Genomic DNA, 20,347 nt, shown 5'->3' with positions numbered 1-20,347 from the left:
ACCTATGGAAATCCCTGTCCAGTGAAGAGGTTGAGGGTTCCTCAATACAGAGGAACCTGTAGCTCTGAAATCAAGTTTCCATAATACAAAAACCTGAAAGAACTATGGATGCTGGAAATCAAAAACAAAATCAGAAATTGCTGCAGAGGCTGAGGAGGTCTGGCAGCATCTGTGGACAGAAATCAGAGTTGATGTTTCAGGTTCAGTGACCTTCCTCAGAACTGATGTTAGCTAGGAAAAAGTTGGCTTTTATGCAGAAAACAGGGTAGCGGGAAGGGGGAAGGAGTAAATGATAGGTGGAGAGAGAGCCCAAAGAGAGAGAAAAACAGATGGACAGACAAAGGAATCAATAATGATCAACCTGGGAGAATGAGTAGCTGTCAGTGGACAATTAATGGCTAATGATGGGTAGCATGTAACAGCAGAAAGTGTGATAACAAAGCCTTGTATGTGGGCGTTGAGGTAAGGACATGGGAGAAGGTGCCTCAAATCCAAAAACTGTTGAATTCAATATTGAGCTCAGAAGACTACAGAGTTCCTAAGCGGAAAATGAAGTGCTGTTCTACCAGCTTGTACTGAGCTGCAGCAAGCCTGAAACAGAGATGTTGGCCAGGGAACATGGCGGTATGTTGAAGTGGCAGACGTTTCAAGGAAGGGAAGGGAAGAGTCAGAGATGATCTTTGACATCTCTACTTCAATTTCTGAGGATAAGCTTGCCACTAATATGCACTATAAACCAACTCCCAGTAAATTGACTATACATCCTGCTCCTGTAAAGACTCTATTCCATCCTTCCAGCTCCTCAGTCTCCATTGCATCTGTTCTAATTATTCCAACTTTGACGAGGGGGCCTCTGAAATGTTCACCTTCTTCCTGAAACCAAGTATTCCTCAGTGCGATAGCTGATAGGGTTCTCACCTGGATCTGACCCATCTCCCACACCTCAGCTCTCAAACTCTCTCTTTCCTCCCATAACAGTGATAGGATTCTCTTGACCTCACCTACCATCCCACCACAGGATCTTTATTTGCCACATCCAGTCAGATGCCGCCTCCAGACATATACTTCCCTTCCCTGTTAGCCTTCCGCAAGGACCGTTCCTTGATTCACTCCTCCTTCACTCTGAACATCCTGTCTTAACCCCAAGGCATCTTGCCTTGCAACCACAGGAAGTGTAACACCTGCCGTTCAATTCCTCCCTCTGCAGTATTCAAGGACCCACATACACCTTTCAGGTGATGCAGCGCTTTACCTGCACTTCACTCAATTTAGTCTACTGCATTCGCAGTTCACAATGTAGTCTTTGCCACATTGGGGAAACAAAGCGTAGACTGGGTGACCACTTCGCAGAACACCTACATTCTGTTTGCACAAAAAGACCCTGAGCTTCCAGTTGTCTGCCATTTCAATAAACCACCTAGTTCCCTGGCCAGCATCTCTGTCTCAGGCTTGTTAGAGTACAGCAGCGAAACTCAGCACCAGCTGGAAGAACAGCACCTCATTTTCTGCTTGGGAACTCTACAGACTTTGGACTCGATACTGACTTTTAAGGCTTGAGACACCTTCTGCCATGTCCTTAGCCTACCCCCATTAATCAGGCCTTGTTATTACACTGTCTGCTATTACACACCACCCATCGTTAGCCACTAATTGTCCACTACTAGCTATTCATTCTCACAGGCTGATCGTTCTCGATTCCTTTGTCTGTCCAACTGTTCTTCCTTCTCTTTGGGCTCTATTTCCATCTATCGGTTACTCCTTAACCCCTCCCTCCCCCGCCTCCCCCCCCCCCCCCAACCTACTGCATAAGAAAACAACTTTCTCCTAACTAACATCAGTTCTGAGGAAGAGTTACTGAACCTGAAACATTAACTCTTGTGATTGCTCTCCATAGATGCTGCCAAATCTGCTTCACCACCTGAAGAAGGGTTACACCAGAAACATTGATTTCTCCACCTCCTGATGCTGCCTGACTTGCTGTGTTCTTCCAGCCTCCTGCTTGCCTGACAGAGAGAAATACAGCATAGAAAAGGGTCTCTGGCCCACCATATCATTGCTGACCAATAAACTCCAAACTACACAAATCCCATTTACCTGCACTTGGATCCATAGCCACCTGATATTTGCCCTGATATTTGAAGTGCTCATCCTGATGTGTTATAAAAGCTGGGTAATGTGGAAAAAAAAAGGAAAATACAAAATACATGGCAACTTAGCACACATTCTAGGAATTAATTTTTAAAATGAAACATTAGGTCCTGTAAACAAGAAGCTGATACCTACTGCAGTGTCTGGCCCAACCATCTATTTAAAAAACATTTAGCTTTGAAAATGGGCATGGGGCTTGTGGTGTGTGATTAACTTACATCCACTGCTCGAGGTAGGCAACAAGCAAACTTAATGTTGCCTGCTTTATTAAACAGTGGCATTGTGCAGCCAGCACCAAGTTTGCTGGTATGCTTTAACAGGGAGCACAACATGAGAAAGGCTACCATCACTTATAGACTGCAGTACTTAAAGGCTGATACTTATAAGGGTGCACTGTGGCTGGAGGTTGTGCTAGAAAGTCATTATAGAATTCACAATGACATGGAAAAAAGATAAAATAATGATAAAATTTAGCCTCTAAGCAAACTTTGATCTGTTGTAGCTGACCTGTTGTATGGTACTGTATAGTTTAGAATGGTCCTAGAAAAGCACAGCAGGTCAGGCAGCATCAGAGGAGCAGTAAAATTTACACTTTGGGCAAAAACCCTTCGTCAGCCCTTCCTGATGAAGGGCTTTTGCCTGAAACGTTGATTTTCCTACTCCTCGGATGCTGCCTGACCTGCTGTGCTTTTCCAGCACCACTCTAATCTAGACTCTGATTTCCAGCATCTGCAGTCCTCACTTTTGCCTAGTACTGTATGGTGCAATTCATCAGAATCTTCAACTAATTTCTCTTGATTGACATCTACATCTGCTGGCTGCACTACATTCTAGCCAGTCTTCTGATGCCATCCAATGGTAACACTGCACAAGTCAGATCCCAGAATGAAACCTGCCTTGACAGATCAAGGACCGAACCTTAAATTTATTTTTCTAAGTGTCAGTTTTGTTATGTGTTTTGGAGAGTTTCACACTGTGACGCTTGGGGACATCCATCACCTTATTTTACAAAATCCACCTGATTTATTATCTACCCCACCCTTTGGTACCCCCCTTACATCTTCTAGCACCATCATACCGTGTGCCATTTCCAAAACAACTCACCACCTCCTGGATATCCCAGAATTGACCAACATCCATGGTGCAGCACCATTTTAAAAAAAGATATTGTGCACCCAGATAAGACCTGTCAGGTCAGAGCTGCCCTGCATGGTCCCTGACATTAGCCCTGGACATAGCAGTCAATGGAAAATTGGTGTCTCTTCTTGTGGACAGGAACATGGAGATGCTGCTGATGGGGATGGGGTGATGCAGAAGCAGGATGTCCTTTTCTCCTAGGCCAGAGGACTTCATTCTACTGGAACCACACCAACGTGGACCAGGGTTATCATCTAGACAACGCAGATTCAACTATCTAAGGGAATGCACAGAATGTAGGGGGATGATCACTAACCTTCTCCACTCTGCCAGTGAAAGTGCCATCGTCTTCTCAATGGTACCTCATACTCACTCTCTCTATCTCTGCTACTATAGTCACGATTTCCTGCAACATCTTCCCCCTCACTCTCATCCTCTTTAACATCTGACTCTGACTGACCCTGAATTTGTTTTGCATGGCCTACCCAATCCCTCAGGACATTTCCACAATGCACCAAAAGTAACAGTATGTCACCTATTTTTCTCTCCCTCACCCACTATGTGCAGAGTTTCCTGACTCTGACCACCCTGAGCACCTGACTGACCATGTCTAAGACCCTGTATAGTTTTTTTTGTAGTTGGTTGCCATCGCGATTAGTCACCGAAACAAATTCACACAAGTCTGCAGATATTCTTTAACTTCTAAAAAGAGAGGAAAAAAGCTCTTAACATAAACAACAAAGCCAAGTTTCAAACTGCTCCTCAACAGCCCTTTTACGGTTAGTCAATTCCAGTGAAATTTCACTCTTATCTCAATTCTTTAAATTAAAAGACCGCTCCCAGCTTCATGTCTTCAGGCTGTAGAAACATTTTCACGATGCTTTTCCAAGTCCACTTACACAAACACTTCATAACATCTTTTACCAAGATTTTCAAGAGAAAGCACACATGCCTACTGATCATGTGATGCTGATACAGAGTCCAGTCCTCAGTGTACCACCACATCTAGTGCTGGGAATGAGAATTGCGTAACAGCGAATGGGAGTTCGCTTTAAAAACGTCGGCAATTCACAAATTGCGTTACAGACAAATCATGTTGAATAAACAAGCATTACAGGAGAACTATCCGTACAGTTACTATTGGTTATAACAGTCATATCACTAAGGTGCATTGCACCACACTAACACATTTTCACTGTTTAGAGTCAAGGAATTACACAACCTGAGGCAGCAAGCATGAACAGGTGAGGAATAAATGTGGTCAACATCCTTATGTTCATGTAGGAGATAGTGCTTGCCAAATCATGGGAGAAGCCACTGCAGGGCTGAAACAATAGATGGCAACAATATAAAACTCCTTGTCACATCTCACTTTCCCTCATTCCACAATCTCTTCCAAATGGTGAGCATTCACCTCTTGTTACTCTTCCCCTCTCACATCTCAACACAACTCTTGTCCCTTTTCTTCTTACTCCCAAAAGAACTTCAATCTGGCCAGGGCGTGTTTGCAACATCAAGATAGTGTTTCTTCATTGGTACTGTCACCCAATCTGATATCCAAGCTGCCAGCTCAGATAACAAATGCTGTGCATAATTTAAGAGCACAGTTCAGAAGTGGATATGGTGAGATACTGATCATGAGTGCAGCCAGGAAAGAGGACAAAAGTATCATAGGTGTCAGCTCACAGGAGGGAGTGGTTGCAATTAGATTCTCTTGCAAAACCCTCAGGCAGCATTTCAATGTGGTAGATTACAGAAAATGGTTAATGGGATATAGAAAAAAATGCACTGTGTTTTAGAAGGTGTTGGAAATAGGGTGTCCTTCAAAATAATATGCTTTCTGTATTTCATATTCAGTATTTCCTGTCTAGCATATGATCTCACTTAACTGTGATACAATAGTAATTAGCCTTCCACAAGGATAAACAAATGATTTATCAGGCACCACATTTATTATGAGTGTAATATTTTCAAAAGTAAGATTTTGTTCAGAAAAGGGATAGGTATACAAAAAAAAAGGAACAGGAGTAGGTCATTCAGCCATTCAAGTGTGTTCCACAAAACAATATCATGGTTGATCATCCTACTCAGTATCCTGTTCCTGCTTTTGCTTCAGATCATTTGATTCCTTTAGTCCTAAAAAAACACATCTAACTCCTCCTTGAAAACATTCAATGATTTGGCCTCATCTGCTCTCTGTGGCAAAGAATTCACTCTCTGGATGAAGAAATTTCTCCTCATCTCAGTCCTACATGGCCTAGTCCTTACCCTTAGACTGTGACCCCGGTTCTGGACTCCCCAGTCATTAGGAAAATCCTTCCTGTGTTTACCCTGTCTAGTCCTGTTCAGATTTTACAGATTTTATAAGAATCTCCTCCTCATTCTTCTAAACTCCAGTGAATATAGTCCTAATAGTCTAATCTCTCTTCATAGGTCAGTCCTGACATCCCAGGAATCAGACTGGTGCATTCGATGCACTCCCTCAAAAGCCGGAACATCCTTCCTCAGATAACGAGGCCAAAACTGAATACAATACACCAGGGGTAGTCTCATTATTGTACAATTGCTGCAAGATATCCCTGCTCCTGCACTAAAATCCTCTGGCTATGAAGACCAGCATAACTTCTACCTTCCTCATCACCTGCTGCACCTACATGCTTACTTTCAGTAACTGATATATTTGCCATTCAGATAATAATCTGCCTTCTTGTTTTTGTTACTAAACTGGATTATATCACATTTATGCACGTTATACTTCATCTACCAAACAAATGGCCACTCATTCAATTTATCCAAATCACAATCAAACATCTCTTCATCCACCTCATAATTCACCTCTCACACAGTTTTGCTGTTGAAAGCTAACCTTCAATGAAGAAGAGAGGCTAAAGTAAAAGTTGGTACTTTAGAGGATGAGAAGGAGCAGTTAGTTATGGGATATGATGAAATGGCTGAGGTGTTGAACAGGTACTTTGCATCGTTCTTCACAAGGAGAATACTAATAACATGCCAGTAAGTGACAAAGAGATGGAGGTAGGTGAGGTCCTGGAAACAATTATTCTTACGGAAGAGCTAGTGTTGGGCAAGCTAATGGAGCTAAGATAGACAAGTCTCCTAGCCCTGATGGAATACATCCCAAAGTACTAAAAGAGATGGTGGGAGAAATAGCAGGTGGATTGGCAGTAATTTCCCAAAATTCGCTGGACTCTGGGGCAGTCCCAGCAAATTGGAAAGTAGCAAATATGATGCCACTGTTTAAAAAGGGAAGTAGGCAAAAGATGGGCAATTATAGACCAGTGAGCTTAATCTCTGTAGTGGAGAAGATGCTGGAGTCTATTATCAAGGAAGAAATAGCAGGGCATCTTGAAAGAAGTTGCACCATTGTACAAACGCAGCATGGGTTCATGAAGGGAAGGTCATGCTTCACCAATGTTTTGGAATTCTATGAAGGTATTTCAAGCAAGGTGAACAACGGGGACCCAGTGGATGTGAAATACTTAGATTTCCAAAAGGCCTTTAACAAAATGCTGCACATGAGGCTGCTGCATAAGATGCATGGTATTAGGGATAGAGTATTAGCGTGGATAGAGGATTGGGTGACTGATAGGAAGCAAAGAGTGGGAATAAATGAGTGCTTTTCTGGCTAACAATCAGTGACTAGTGGTGTGCCTCAGGGAGTGGTGTTGGGACTACAATTATTTACAATTTATATAGATGATTTGGAGTTGGTGACCATGTGTACGGTGTCAAAGTTTGTCAATGACACAGATGAGTGGCAGTGCAAAGCATGCAGAGGAATTTGCAGAGGAACATAGATACAATGAGTGAATGGGCAAAGGCCTAGCAGATGGAATACAATGTTGATAAATGTGAAGTCATACATTTTGGTATGAGCAACAGCAAAATAGATTATTACTGGAATGGTAAAAAGTTTCATTCATGCTGATTTGCAGAGGGACCTGGGTGTCCTGGTGCATGAATCACAGAAGGTTGGTCTGCAAATACGACAAATAATTAGGAAGGCAAATGGAATTTTGTCCTTCATTACTAAAGAGGTTGAGTTTAAAAGCAGAGAGGTAATGTTACAACTGTACAAGGTGCTGGTGAGGCTACACCTGGAGTAGTGTGCACATATTTGGTATCCTTACTTAAGAAAGGACGTACTGGTGCTGGAAGGGGTGCAGAGGAGGTTCACTAGGTTTGTTCTGGAGTTGAGGGAGTTGGCTAATGAGGAGAGACTGAGTAGATTGGGATTATATTCGTTGGAATTCAGAAGAATGAGGGGGATCTTATGGAAACATAAAATTATGAAGGGAATCGATAAAATAGAAATAGATAAGATGCTTCCACTGGCAGGTGAAACTCTGACAAGAGGGCATGGCCTCAAGATTAAAGGAAGCAGGTTTAGAAATGAACAGAGAAGGAAATTCTTTACCTGGAGGGTTGTTAGTCTATGGAATTCCTTGCCCAGGGAAGTAATTGATGCTACTTCCATAATCGCTTTTAAAGCTAAGGTAGATACTTCTTTGAAAAATAAAGGAATTAAAGGATATGAAGAAAATATAGGTAAGTGGAGTTGAGTCCATGAAAAATTTAGCCATGATCTTATTGAGTGGTGGAGCAGGCTCTAAGAGCCGGACGGCCTAGTCCTGCTCTTCGTTCTTACATACAAATGGAGGTGGGAAAGGGGACAATGTCCTTCCAACATCATGAGTAGCTGTTCATGGTCACTGGCCAAAACTATTCAGATAACTGATTGACACAATCTAAACTATCAGCCTGCTAGAAATAGAATGTATCATCATTATGTGCTCAGGGGCAGAGGACAGTCCTCATCAGGCAGTCCTTGTAGGTAGCAGTCTTCATGGATAGTCCTCAGAAAGCTGACTTCTCCAGATGGTAGAAGGACATAAGATGATGACATGGGGAAAAGCTCCCTAAAACCATGGCTAAAGAGTATACAATGTTAACACAATGTAATGAGACCAACACATTGCACACCAACAACCTGTTTATCCTCTGCTATCAATGAACCTTCCTCAATTGTCATGGTTGTATTCATTACCTAATTAAAAAATGTATCATTTCTAAACTTAACAAACTATCAGAAAATTCCCGTAAATTGTTGACTGCTTATTATTAGGTGACTATTTCATAAACCCCTAAAATCAACAGTGGTGCCAGAAGTTGGATGCCACAGAAGTCAAAATTTAATTGGCTTTAAGTTTGAGAAGCTAGATGCAGTTAAACACACGCTGAACAGTTCTTAAATTAAAACAGGAAATCACTAAAAGTAACTTAAAATGTGACTACCAGTTTAATGGGATAGGTAGAATCATCAATAGTGGAAGCTGTACTGGAGAATTTAGAAATATACAACAGTATTTACCAGTGTTTCTTAGAAACAGTCTGGAATAAGTTAACCGATGGTACACCATTATGGGCTTTAAAGTTGGATGAGGAAAATAAAAAGTTGTGGAAATTGGTAAAACATGCTGTGCAGTAAAATTGATTGTTCACAGGAATGCTATGTCGCCAATGTATGACATAAAAAAAAACACTGCAGTTAGATCCAGCATTACAACTGCAATCGACTTTGAAACTAAATGATGAAACTGACTTTTCCTTTGATTTAACTAAAACCAAAACATGTCAAGCAGAGATCTGAACAGACTGCAGCTGCTACCTCACAAAACAACTTGTCTCTGTGCAGTGAGGTGTGTACAGACCTGGTGTATAACATCACCCAGGAGCAGGAATAGGTGGGTGAAGGACCCTTAGGCACAGTTAAGCAAGAGATTTAAGACTCCAAAAGTCCCTTTCCCCAGCCAAGGCTAAAGTGAAAATTGGATTGGATTCACACAGACTTCTCATGACTGTTACAATGAGAGAATATTTTATAATTCAATGAAAATCAGGACTACAATGGGGGAAAAGAGTCCACAAGCACGACCAACTCAAAATTTATTTCAGAAAGAATCCAAAGGTTGAGGCAAATGTTTGGAAGTAGTGTTAACTTTACTCTTCAATTTTAATTTTTTAAAAAATCTGTGCAGTGAAAAGTGTGTTCCAAAAATGTACTGTTAAGTGGAAATTTGGCAATCATCCAAGTATTTATTCTAGTTTCTAGGAAGAAAAAACCCACAAAACATAAGAGTGAGAAAACACCTAAAACAGATATGACATGACATCACCTGGTGACTTGGGCTTTGCCCCTTCTCAAACTAGCAGAGAATTAACTTTTCTGCTGATAGCTTTTAAATCTTTCTGCACGTTTGTGTCAGCAGATAAGAGATTTTGGACAGGACTAGGCTTTGGATTTCTGAAATTACACACACATTTGGGTGTTATAACACTTTGGGCTTCTTCAATACATTTCAACAACACAGCGACAGAACCAAAGTGCTGAAACAAAGTGCTTTGAGAATGGGGATCCCTGAACTGATGGCAATTACTTGTGAATCCAATATAGAAGTACCATTTAAAACCACCAAGCCTGGACATAATTAGTTTTGAAATTCTGAAACTAGGACTGATGAAAGAACTTGATACAAGTTGATAGTACAGGGACACAACGGGAAATTAAATTGAAGTTTAAGGGGACAAATCAATTTAAATTTAGGCACACTACCACTGCACCACAAGAATCCCTATGAACTGGTTTATAATGTCAGTCAGACCTTTTGGTTGAAGATGCTGGCCTTATATTTAGTTGTTGTCCAAAGTTTGATATTAACAGTATATAATCAAGAAATTAGAGAACCAAACTTGAACCTTAGAAATAAATAGGTTAGTTAAGAATTAAGTGTGGGAAGTCCATAAGGATAGTTTCTTCTCAAAAGAGGAACTGGTGCCCAATAGACTCAACAACAGTCTTCTAGAAAGTCTATGATCTACATCAGGGAGTAAGGAGTCCAATGCCAATTTGGCACAGTACTTTGACAAGAGCTCATTCATCATTTCCAACATTGCCAAGTCAATAATACACTTATGGATCCAACTATTTTGCAGCACTGAATGGAGGTGGCTCAGCTTCTGTCGTAATTTATGTCAAAACTATCCACTCAAATATCATTATAGCTCAGACCTTCTGCAGTCGCCTTGTTTCCGCATCGCTACCTGTCACGTCATCTATCTTTGTGTCATCTGAAAATTAACAACAATGCCCTCAGTTTCTCCATCGAGATCATTAATGTATAATGTGAATAGCTGTGGGCCCCAACACTAACTCCTGTGAAACTCCAGTAATCACCAGCTGCCATCCTGAAAAAGATCCCCTTTTCCCTATTCCCTGCCTTCTGCCAGACAGCCAATCCTCTAACCATATCTTGCCCCTAACACCATGGGCTCTCATCTTATTTATCTGAGGTGGCACCTTGCCAAAGGCCTACTGAAAATCCAAATAGATCACTTCCACTGGTTCTCTTTTGGCAAACTTGCTCGTTACCTGCTCAAAGAATTCTAACAGATGTCAGGCATGTCCTCCGCTTGATGAAGCCATGCTGACTCATCCCACTTCCAAGTACGCCGGAATCTCATCCTTAATAACGGACTCTAAAATCGAACGAACGACTGAGGTCAGGTTAACTGGCCTTTCATTTTCTGTCTTCTGCCTCCCTCCCTTCTTGAACAGTGTTACCTTAACCATTTTCCAGTTCTCTGGGACTCTCCGGTCATTCCTGCAAGTACCTTCTAGAGAATCAAAATGGAAATACCTGGATTTTTACAATAATAAATGCTTGACCAACTGTCCAGCTAAATAAATTTCAGTCAATCATATTTTTCATGAGGTATGAAAAGAAATTAGTAGTAGACTGAAATATTTTCCAGAGATAAAGTAGCATGTATACATATTTTACATATACATTTGAGGTGAATATTTACCGTAACATGCTCATAATCCTGCCCAAGTTCATGCGATCCAGCGACCACCTCGCGTTCAGCTATCCATTGCTCCAAATCATCCACCTCCCTGTTTAATTGAAAAAGGCGATACCTCTCATCCAGTTTTCCTCTTCTCTCCTCAGCCAAATCTTTCAAGCCAGCATAAAGCTTGTCCACCTGGGACTGGCGCATGCTGATACGCTCACTGAAAAACAAAAGATGTTAAAAATTAATGGATAGTAAGGTTTCCTGTACAGGTAAATGTCAGTCACACCATACCCAATGGAACTAAGAACCAAACTAAGAACCACACCAGCGGGTCGGTGTGGACTTGTTGGGCCGAAGGGCCTGTTTCCACACTGTAATGTAATGTAATCTAATCTAAAATAAGCCCAAGAAGAGTATGGTTTTCTGCAATTGCATAGTGATATGGGGAAAAGACATCTAAATCACATACTTGCTATCTAATCTATGATACCATGGTAGAAGTGAGGACTGCAGATGTTGGAGATCAGAGCTGAAAAATGTGTTGCTGGAAAAGCACAGCAGGTCAGGCAGCATCCAAGGTGCAGGAGAATCGACGTTTCGGGCATAAGCCCTTCTTCAGGAATGGCATGCCCTATGATACCATGGTTCTAACTTGACATTCACCTACGTTTGCCAAGTTTCATGCTGTAATTAGTCTTAACATTACAAATATGGATATAGGATTCAGAATGACAAATGGGCCATTTGGCTCTTTGAGCATACTCTGCCATTCAATAACATAATGGCTGATCTGGTTGTGGTCTCAACTCTTCTTTCCTGTCTGCCTTTCATAACTCTTGGTTCTCTCATCTATGAAAATCTGACAGACAGAGTCTTGAATACATTCAATAATCCAGTCTCTTCTGTTTTCTGAAGAGATTTCCACAAGCAAATGACGAGTGAAAAAAACTTCACATCTTAAAGCAAGATTGCTTATTCTTAGTGAGTTCCGGTTCTAGTCTCTCCCGCAAGGAAAGACATCCCTTCAAAGTGAAAATGGGTGGCACAGCTTTCCTTTAGTGTAGATGGGGAGGTGTCTCAAGTGAGTGAGTAGGCAACACAGATGACATGCAGGGCTAGTGGTATCGGGTTTGAGGTTAGTGACAACATGTGAAGGAAGATGTTGTAGGCAATATTGAGAGCTGTAGAGCTACGTACGTCTTCGTGAGAGGTTGACACAGTAACAAAGATAAAGTGAGAGAGGTATCACAGAGAGGATGGTAGCATATATGTTGGAAGAGTAGAGAAGGACGATGTCATCTTCCTATAATGGTAGGCAATCCTCCCAATGGCTGCATGCATTTTAAGCAGGGTGGCAACCTCAAACCAAGTGACACGGTCGGATGTTGTGGCTTCCACTGCTGCTTTTTTGGGGAGGGGCTGATGGTGAGAAGGAGGAATAGGAAGCTCGACATTTGCACTTACCTATCCAGCAGGATCTCCAGGACCTGATTCGGCAGCAGTGATAATTTCTTCTCATCTACATGTCAACAAATATCAGGAATTGTGCGCAGGACAGCTCTGGACAGGCAATGGTTATCCAGCTGCACAATGGGCTTTTATGAATGGCATGGGCACAAGGGGTGCTGGCCTTTAGGTAGATATCCAATGAATGGAGAGTTATTCAGGGAACATGGGTAAGATGGTGAAAGAATTGAATGTAAGGGACAATACTGGGTTAGGGTACGTAGCTACCGGGGTGGATTTGGTAAGTTGTGGTGACAAATTTTGCTGGCCCTTGTGGCAAGAATTTCCCCCAAACCTTGACACAACTTGCACTTAGTTAAAATCAATAAAATACAGCCAACAGTTGTAATTCTAGATGAAAGCTTAGATATTAAAGTGTTTGCAATTTGTTTTCAGAAATAATATTTTGTTACAATAAACAGATTATTTTGAGTTATTAAAGAAGACATATGAAGGTCACTTGTATTTTGGATGGAGTCACACAGCATGGAAACAGACCGCTCAGTCAACTCGCCCACACCGATCAGACAGTCCAATCTAGCCTAGACCCATATATGCCAGCATTTGGCCCACAGCCCCCTAAATCCCCCCAATTGATGTAACTATCCGAATGCCTTTTAAACATTGTAACTGGACACACCTCTGGCAGTTTGTTTCATACACTCGCTGGAAAAAGTTATTCTTCAGGTCCTTTTAAAATCCTTCCCCTCTCACCTTAAACCTACATTTTCTAGTTTTGGACTTCCCAACCTCGGAACTAGACCGTGGCTATTCACCCCATCCTAGCCCCTCATGATTTTATAAAACTTTCTAAAGTCACCCCTCAGCTTCTGATGCTCCAAGGAAAATAACCCTAGTCTACTCAGCTTTTCCCCATAGCTCAAACCCTCCAACTGTGGCAACATCCTAAATCATTTCTGCACCCTTTCAAGTTTAACATCATCCTTCTGATAGCTGGACAATCAGAATTGCACACAGTATTATAAAAATGGCCTCACCAATGTCCTGTACAGCTGCAACATGACATCAAAACTCCTATACTCAATGCTCTGATCAATGAAGGCAAGCATGCCAAATAGTAGTACAGGAAAAAAGCAATTAGAGCATTAGGTGATTGAATCAACACATTTGTACAAATGATGCAATTGGTGGTTTATTTGGACTTTATTTCCAGTGTATTCCTCCTGTCACAAGCATAACATACAACAGATGTAATAATGCCAAAGATTAAACTAACCTCTCTGGGTGTCCATCTGCCACTAGAGCTCTGCTGGTCTTTGAAAGCTGATGCACAGTCTCAGCATAATCCTCCACCGCCAGCTCCAAAATCTGATGTTTTTTCAACATCATCACTGCACTTGGCTCATCCTGCAAAGTGACACATCATCAAAAGTTGCTTTCAACAGATTCCTGAGAAGCTTTTAAATTTTTATTTTAAAATGTTAAATAAAAGAGATTACCACAAGCACTGTGACTAATCATTTAAGTAACACTGTTACAGGGTTTTTAAAGATGTTTAAAATTGCAAATTGTAAAAAAAAAGGGAAATAACAGCAATCATATTTTGCTCTGAGTATGTTGACCAATATGTCAATACCTTTGGCTGGATTGGGTATTATAGGTAATTTTCTTTGGAAATACTATAAAAATAAAGAAACATAACATGATGGGATATCATCCACTGGAAGTTCTAGGAAAAAGTCTCAATGGATATTAAACAATTTGTCCACAAACTTCACTTCATAGAGCTGTCATTCACTTTTACTAATGAATGCTACTTTAACAATTGTTCTGTATCTTTTCCCCAATTCTAACACAGTTCCTTTGCTTTTTTGTTATTCAGCACATCTATCAGAGTATAAAATACACAATATTCAACCTTCGCTTTCTCTTCCGACATCATGTACAATTCTTGTTCACTCATCCATGCTTCAGCCTCTGCAGCATCAAAATAGTACTGTTGGGCTTTGTGAGACTCCACCAGCCGATTGTGCCGCTTCTCTGTTTCTTCAGACAATAATTTCCAAAGTTCTCGTAGATCTGATAATCTCTGCTGAATAGCCTTAGCACTTGGGGAATCTGCAGCTACTGTACTTTGGCTTCTCTCGAATATATCATCAATACGTGGCTTATGTCCTTGAATTTCCTTTTGAAGAGTCTAGACAGGACAAAAACACATGTAGCATTATCACTATAAGAGAGGACCAATACAATCTCTATTGGTGATAATGAGTGCACCCAATGAACATGATTTACCTACCATAGGTGATAGCTATTAATTACTGCAAATTTATCGAATGTGAAGCACCTTGACCATTTGGCTTGATGAGTTACTATGTCAAATGCAGTTGTTCTTTTAAAAGAGTTTGCAATCTCACCACAATCTAATTTTAAGACTATATAAATATTGCTATTTTTAATCATAAACTTTCTGTTTAGATGGGGTGCCTGGTTTGAAAGACACAACTGCTGGACTATTGCTGAGACAGCCTCATTGTGTACTGTTTGGTAATTTTAGCTGCGTGACAGGTTATATGCGAGATTATTAAAGACCAACTGCTGACAAAATGTAAAACAGTTAATGAATGTCTTTCACTGATCATCTTATTTTTGATTGGCCAAAGACTTTTCATGGACTTGTCAGCATACAGCATCCTGTATGTGACCGATGATGGTGCTCTCTAGAGTATATTTGTCATCAGGGAAAACAGCAGAATGGTTCCTACCAGACTAAAAAAATCTTCACAGATTGCAAACAAGTAAAAACAGGAAATATAAATTAAAATAAAACCATTGCCCTTCATGTTCCAAATACCTGACTCAAATAAATTATTCCAGCTTTGTGAATATATGATGTGAATGCATTAGCTGCGACATCAACCAATCTGGAAGCTGTGTTTAGGATGATGACTTTGTGAATCAATTTTCTTAAAAACCAAAATCCTGTTGCTAACCTATGATCATTATACCAAATTAAATATTGTGATGTGTAGGAAATCAACGCTTTCCTTGTGCGTTGTGGCTTTAAATTTAATCAATAGATTAGATTAGATTACTTAAGCGTGAAAACAGGCCCTTCGGCCCAACAAATTCACACCAACCCGCCAAAGCGCAACCCACCCAGACCCATTCCCCTACATTTACCCCTTCACCTAACACTATGGGCAATTTAGCATGGCTAACTCACCTAACCTGCACATTTTTGGACTCTGGGAGGAAACCGGAGCACCCAGAGGAAACCCACGCAGACACGGGGAGAATGTGCAAATTCCACACAGACAGTCGCCTGAGGCGGGAACTGAACCTGGGTCTCTGATGCTGTGAGGCAGCAGTGCTAACCACTGTGCCACCATGCCGCCCATAGTTGACAATTATTGAGAATATTAATGAATTCTAATTTGGTTTCTGCATTCATATACCTAATACGTTAACACAAATACAGAGGAAAATGTTACTGCATGACTGCATCATGTCAAAAAGTAGCTTCAAAAATCAAACAGTAGCACTCTAAAAAATCTCAAGAGGAGTCCTGGAAGGAAAAAAAATTGCCCTTCACTGTACAGAAAATTATTTTAAAAAATCATGTTTATCCCAAACTTTTCTTTTAGATTGGTAGAAAGAATAAAATTTATAACTTATAATTTTCTTGTGGCACAGATGTGTTGTTTAGCTGTAATCATCATGTATTACACTGGTACAAACTCACTTTCTCTTTAATATGCCTTAGCTGTAATGTTACCAATAATGTTTAGCATAATATGCAGGGAAGAATTTTTGCTTCCATAAAGTCACGCCATCAGGTAGCATGCTGGCACCATCTTGCCTCTGGACCAATTTTCTGAGAAGAAATGGAGGATGACATAAGATTCCTGCCCATAAGTAGATATTTCTAACCAACCTATTTAGAGATGTTAATAGAGATATTTGAGCAAGTGGAACCCAAACTCAGGCTTCTTGGCTCAGAGATAGGGATACCACCATAAGAACCTCCAGTCTTGCCTGCATGTAACAGAAGGCAATTAAGATCAAGCAGAAGACTAATTAAAACTACTTATCAAAGGTCAATTGGAATTTTCCAGTTAAGAACTTCCAGTAAGAACTTCCCTCCTCTTTAGGGTTGGCCTGATTGCTTTTAATATTCAAAATTTGGTAAAGTGGCTGAACAATGCCTCAAGATGGAGGTGTTCACTCCCTCCTTAATCTGAGGAGGGATGCTGCTGCATCACGTGTACTGGGAGGCCTCTTAATTGCCTGTTAGCTCCAAGTGGACAGTGAACATGTCCTCTGGGCTCTAACTAGACAAGTCATGAAAAATCTCTAATGGATAAATGTTCCTAACACAGTGCCAGTTCAGAACAGCCATTTGATCCCATTCTCAGGATCCTGATTCAAAACAAAAGTATGGCTCCCTCATTATCCTAATTCATGCATTTATGATTCCAGTGTAATATTGGAGGAGTTAGATACTTTTAACAGCAATTTCTAGGTTGCTGCATTGAATAGAAATATGAACACTAATAAGCTGCTGTCAAATTAAGCCTTCAAGTAAGACAATGCTCACCATTACTACTGCCACAAAATTTGGGCTGATGCCTCTCACTCAATAAAGCAAGCATACAGACCAAGGAAAGTGAAATCTGTCTCAATAAGCCCTTTAGTACATGCAGTGCACTGTGCCAATGTACTACATACTTACATTTCTTCTGTGCAACAGGATATGTACCAGTGTATTTAAAAAGTAATTTCTGTCCAAGACAAATGTAGTATTTAAGTCACCAGAACTGGCGGCTTTGAAATTGATGATATTGCAGAGTAACAAAGGTATATTGTCTTTTTGGCTGTTATAATTGAGTGTAATATTTTAAAATGTGGCCATTTAAGTGATGGGCACTATATTTCAATACTGTTAAAATCACAGTTTAATTTATCTGATATTATTGTAAGTTTGAAACTAAATCATGATTAGATTACATTTTCCATTCTTCTACATCACAGAAAAAATAGCTTGTACTGATTGGCAACTTTCTCATAAATGGCATTCCTGAAGAAGGGCTTATGCCCGAAACGTCGATTCTCCTGCTCCTTGAATGCTGCCTGACCTGCTGCGCTTTTCCAGCAACACAGTTTTCTGCTCTGATCTCCAGCATCTGCAGTCCTCACTTTCTCCAACTTTCTCATAATCAAGATAATCCAAAGTATTGCATATTCAAGAATTATTCTTGAAACATCATTGTTATTGTTTTTTTTAAGCATATGTGGCAGTGAGTTCATAAATAGCAAGTTATCACAAGCATCAATAAAATGCATAAGTAGTCGACGCACTTCAAACGGTGTCAAAGGATCCATCCGTAAAAGGAATGAGAGTTTGGTTTAACATCTCATTTAGGAGAAGGCACTTACGTCAATGCAGCACCTCTTTGGTATAGCAGTGAAGTATTAGTGTGAATTACTTATGCAAATCCTACATACAGACTGGAAGCCACAAACCTCTAACTGAAAAGCAATAGTCTAAGTCAATGGATATTTTGGGCTATTAGGCTACTACCAGTGAATGATCATGCTTCATTTTTAAAACATTTGTATTTATATTTTCCATTTTTCACCTGATTTTTCTTGATCAGCATCTGTACAGTCTGGAGGTTATGGCCATGGTCAGTGGATGTTGCAAGAGGCATGCGTTCTTCAGCCCACAACTAAAAAAGATAAAAAGGAATCTCAATGTTTGCTATTTTTTTTATTATTGCCCATATCAATACTTGTGGTATGTCTGTTAATAAAATATATTTTATCTTACGCAATAAACTTTTCTTTTATAGTTGGCTTCATATTGCCATAAACATTTATTGCCATAAATGTTTGTTGTACATTTTAAAAGTGTATTTTTGAACAAAAATAACTTAGAACAGAGGATACCTGAAAGTTTATATGCTTGTCACTTATACAGCCATTCTTCAGTTTCATACAGCAATAAGAATGTGTCTTTTTATTCAGAACATTAACAGATTGGAGTGTCAATTTGTAATTTTACCATTTTTCTACCTGTTCTAATTGGGAACAAATTAAATAAAAGTACTTTACATAAGTCATTAAGGATAGTGTTGACGATTCTATCCTTACTAGTAATTAAATGGCCTTTCAAGCATTACGAAAGGTTCAACGATGTTTATTTACAAGACTGTATATGCATTTTTGAAACACATTAAAGCAAGTATCAGTTACTTTGCAGTCAAGAAATGTAATCTTTGATCTAACAGGTTGCAATTAACAAAAAGATTGAACCTAAAACAACAGCAATATAGATATAGTGTCTAATTCCTGCATGGATTTTATTCAAACCAAAACAAGGTTCAAGTTTACATGCTCTGTTTAAATGACACACATTGAGATTTCTACTTACAATTTCATCCTCCAGATCTCTGTTGAATTGATGTATTTCTTTAGATGCCAACAAGTAGTGTTTCCTTTCATTTAAGGGTTCCAGTAGCTGCAGAAATCTTTTTTCCACTACTGTGCGCTTGCTATCCACCTCATCAATATCTTTACCTTCTTGGCTCAAAATCTGAGCCTGACTCTTCAATTCCTCCACTTCTTTCTTTCGCACTTCAATCTGATTTTCTAACATCTAATGAGAGAGGGGTGTAAGAAAGTAGTTTCTAACTTGCACCAAATGACAAATGAGCTGAAATACAGAATTCCTCCCTGTGCTTTGCAGTTATTTTGGGAACAAAAGCAGATCTAATCCAAAAATCACTAGACCGTTAACAGAAGAATGCAAATCAGTACACGACAGTCACTTCAATTTTAAATTTCTCAACCTTGTTTTCAAATACTTGCCTTGTCGAATTTTTCCGTGTCTCTGTATCCTCTTCCAGCCTTAGAATCCTCCAAGACTTTTATGCTGTGTTATACCTGGCTTTTTATCCTCAATCTTAATTGCTCCACTACCAGCAACCATATGTGTCAGGGCCCTAGGTTCACCAGCTATCTCCGTAACCCCTGTCACTTCTCTTTCCTCTTTTAAGATGCTCCTTAAAAACTACTTTTATCTGCTATTTCCTTAAGTGGCACAGCATCACATTTTGTTTGAGAACACTCCTGTGAGGCACCTTGGAAGTGTTCATTAATTTTAAGGCATTAAATTAAGTTAATAAGTTATAGTTGCTGTGGATTCACAACAAAAAGCTAAATTAGCAAAGTGCCCCAAAGAAGCCGCCCAACCAACCAGTCTGAATCTTATGATTTCCAGTGAAAACATGTTATTCCTCATTATTTTTACTGCTTACTCTACTGAAAAGTAAATGGGATACAGAAACATACAGAGTTAGGATACAACACCTATGACAACTTGCACTCTGTGGGCCTCCAGGACAAATCACACTGTGTGACCCCACCATGCACTTCCAGCTGTTCCACCTATTCTACAATCGAAGGTCAACCCCCACCCCCGCCCCCCTGCCACCCCACCCCCGCCCCCGCCCGCCCCCCCCTCAACGCTTGCTTACGGATCCTCCCCCCCAGTTGCCCTTGGTCCAAGCATGTGCCCTTAGGCAGTCACCCCATTCGCCTAACCCTAAAGATGATTCTGGAAACATAGCATGTATTTGGAGTTTCCTGATGACAATTTCACTGAAACACACTGTTTAGACAAAAAAAAATCAAAGATATGTAAAATGATGTTTTTAAA

General features: G+C 40.2%; 1 protein-coding gene across 4 annotated transcripts in view; it reads right to left on the bottom strand.

The window, feature by feature from the left end:
* The window catches only part of sptbn1 (spectrin, beta, non-erythrocytic 1), a 289,393-nt gene that overhangs the window by 29,090 nt on the left and 239,956 nt on the right, over positions 1 to 20,347 (bottom strand). For all 4 annotated transcript variants that reach the window (XM_072580913.1, XM_072580911.1, XM_072580912.1 and 1 more), the window contains 5 exons: positions 19,061 to 19,285; positions 18,267 to 18,356; positions 14,543 to 14,821; positions 13,901 to 14,031; positions 11,170 to 11,374 (listed from right to left, as the gene is read on the bottom strand). In XM_072580913.1, the coding sequence (XP_072437014.1) occupies positions 11,170 to 11,374; positions 13,901 to 14,031; positions 14,543 to 14,821; positions 18,267 to 18,356; positions 19,061 to 19,285 (930 nt within the window). The remainder of the gene's footprint in view (positions 1 to 11,169; positions 11,375 to 13,900; positions 14,032 to 14,542; positions 14,822 to 18,266; positions 18,357 to 19,060; positions 19,286 to 20,347) is intronic.

This window comes from Chiloscyllium punctatum, chromosome 11, assembly GCF_047496795.1.
Source record: "Chiloscyllium punctatum isolate Juve2018m chromosome 11, sChiPun1.3, whole genome shotgun sequence".
Taxonomy (NCBI): Eukaryota; Metazoa; Chordata; class Chondrichthyes; order Orectolobiformes; family Hemiscylliidae; genus Chiloscyllium; species Chiloscyllium punctatum.
This window is presented reverse-complemented; position numbering and strand designations above follow the sequence as displayed.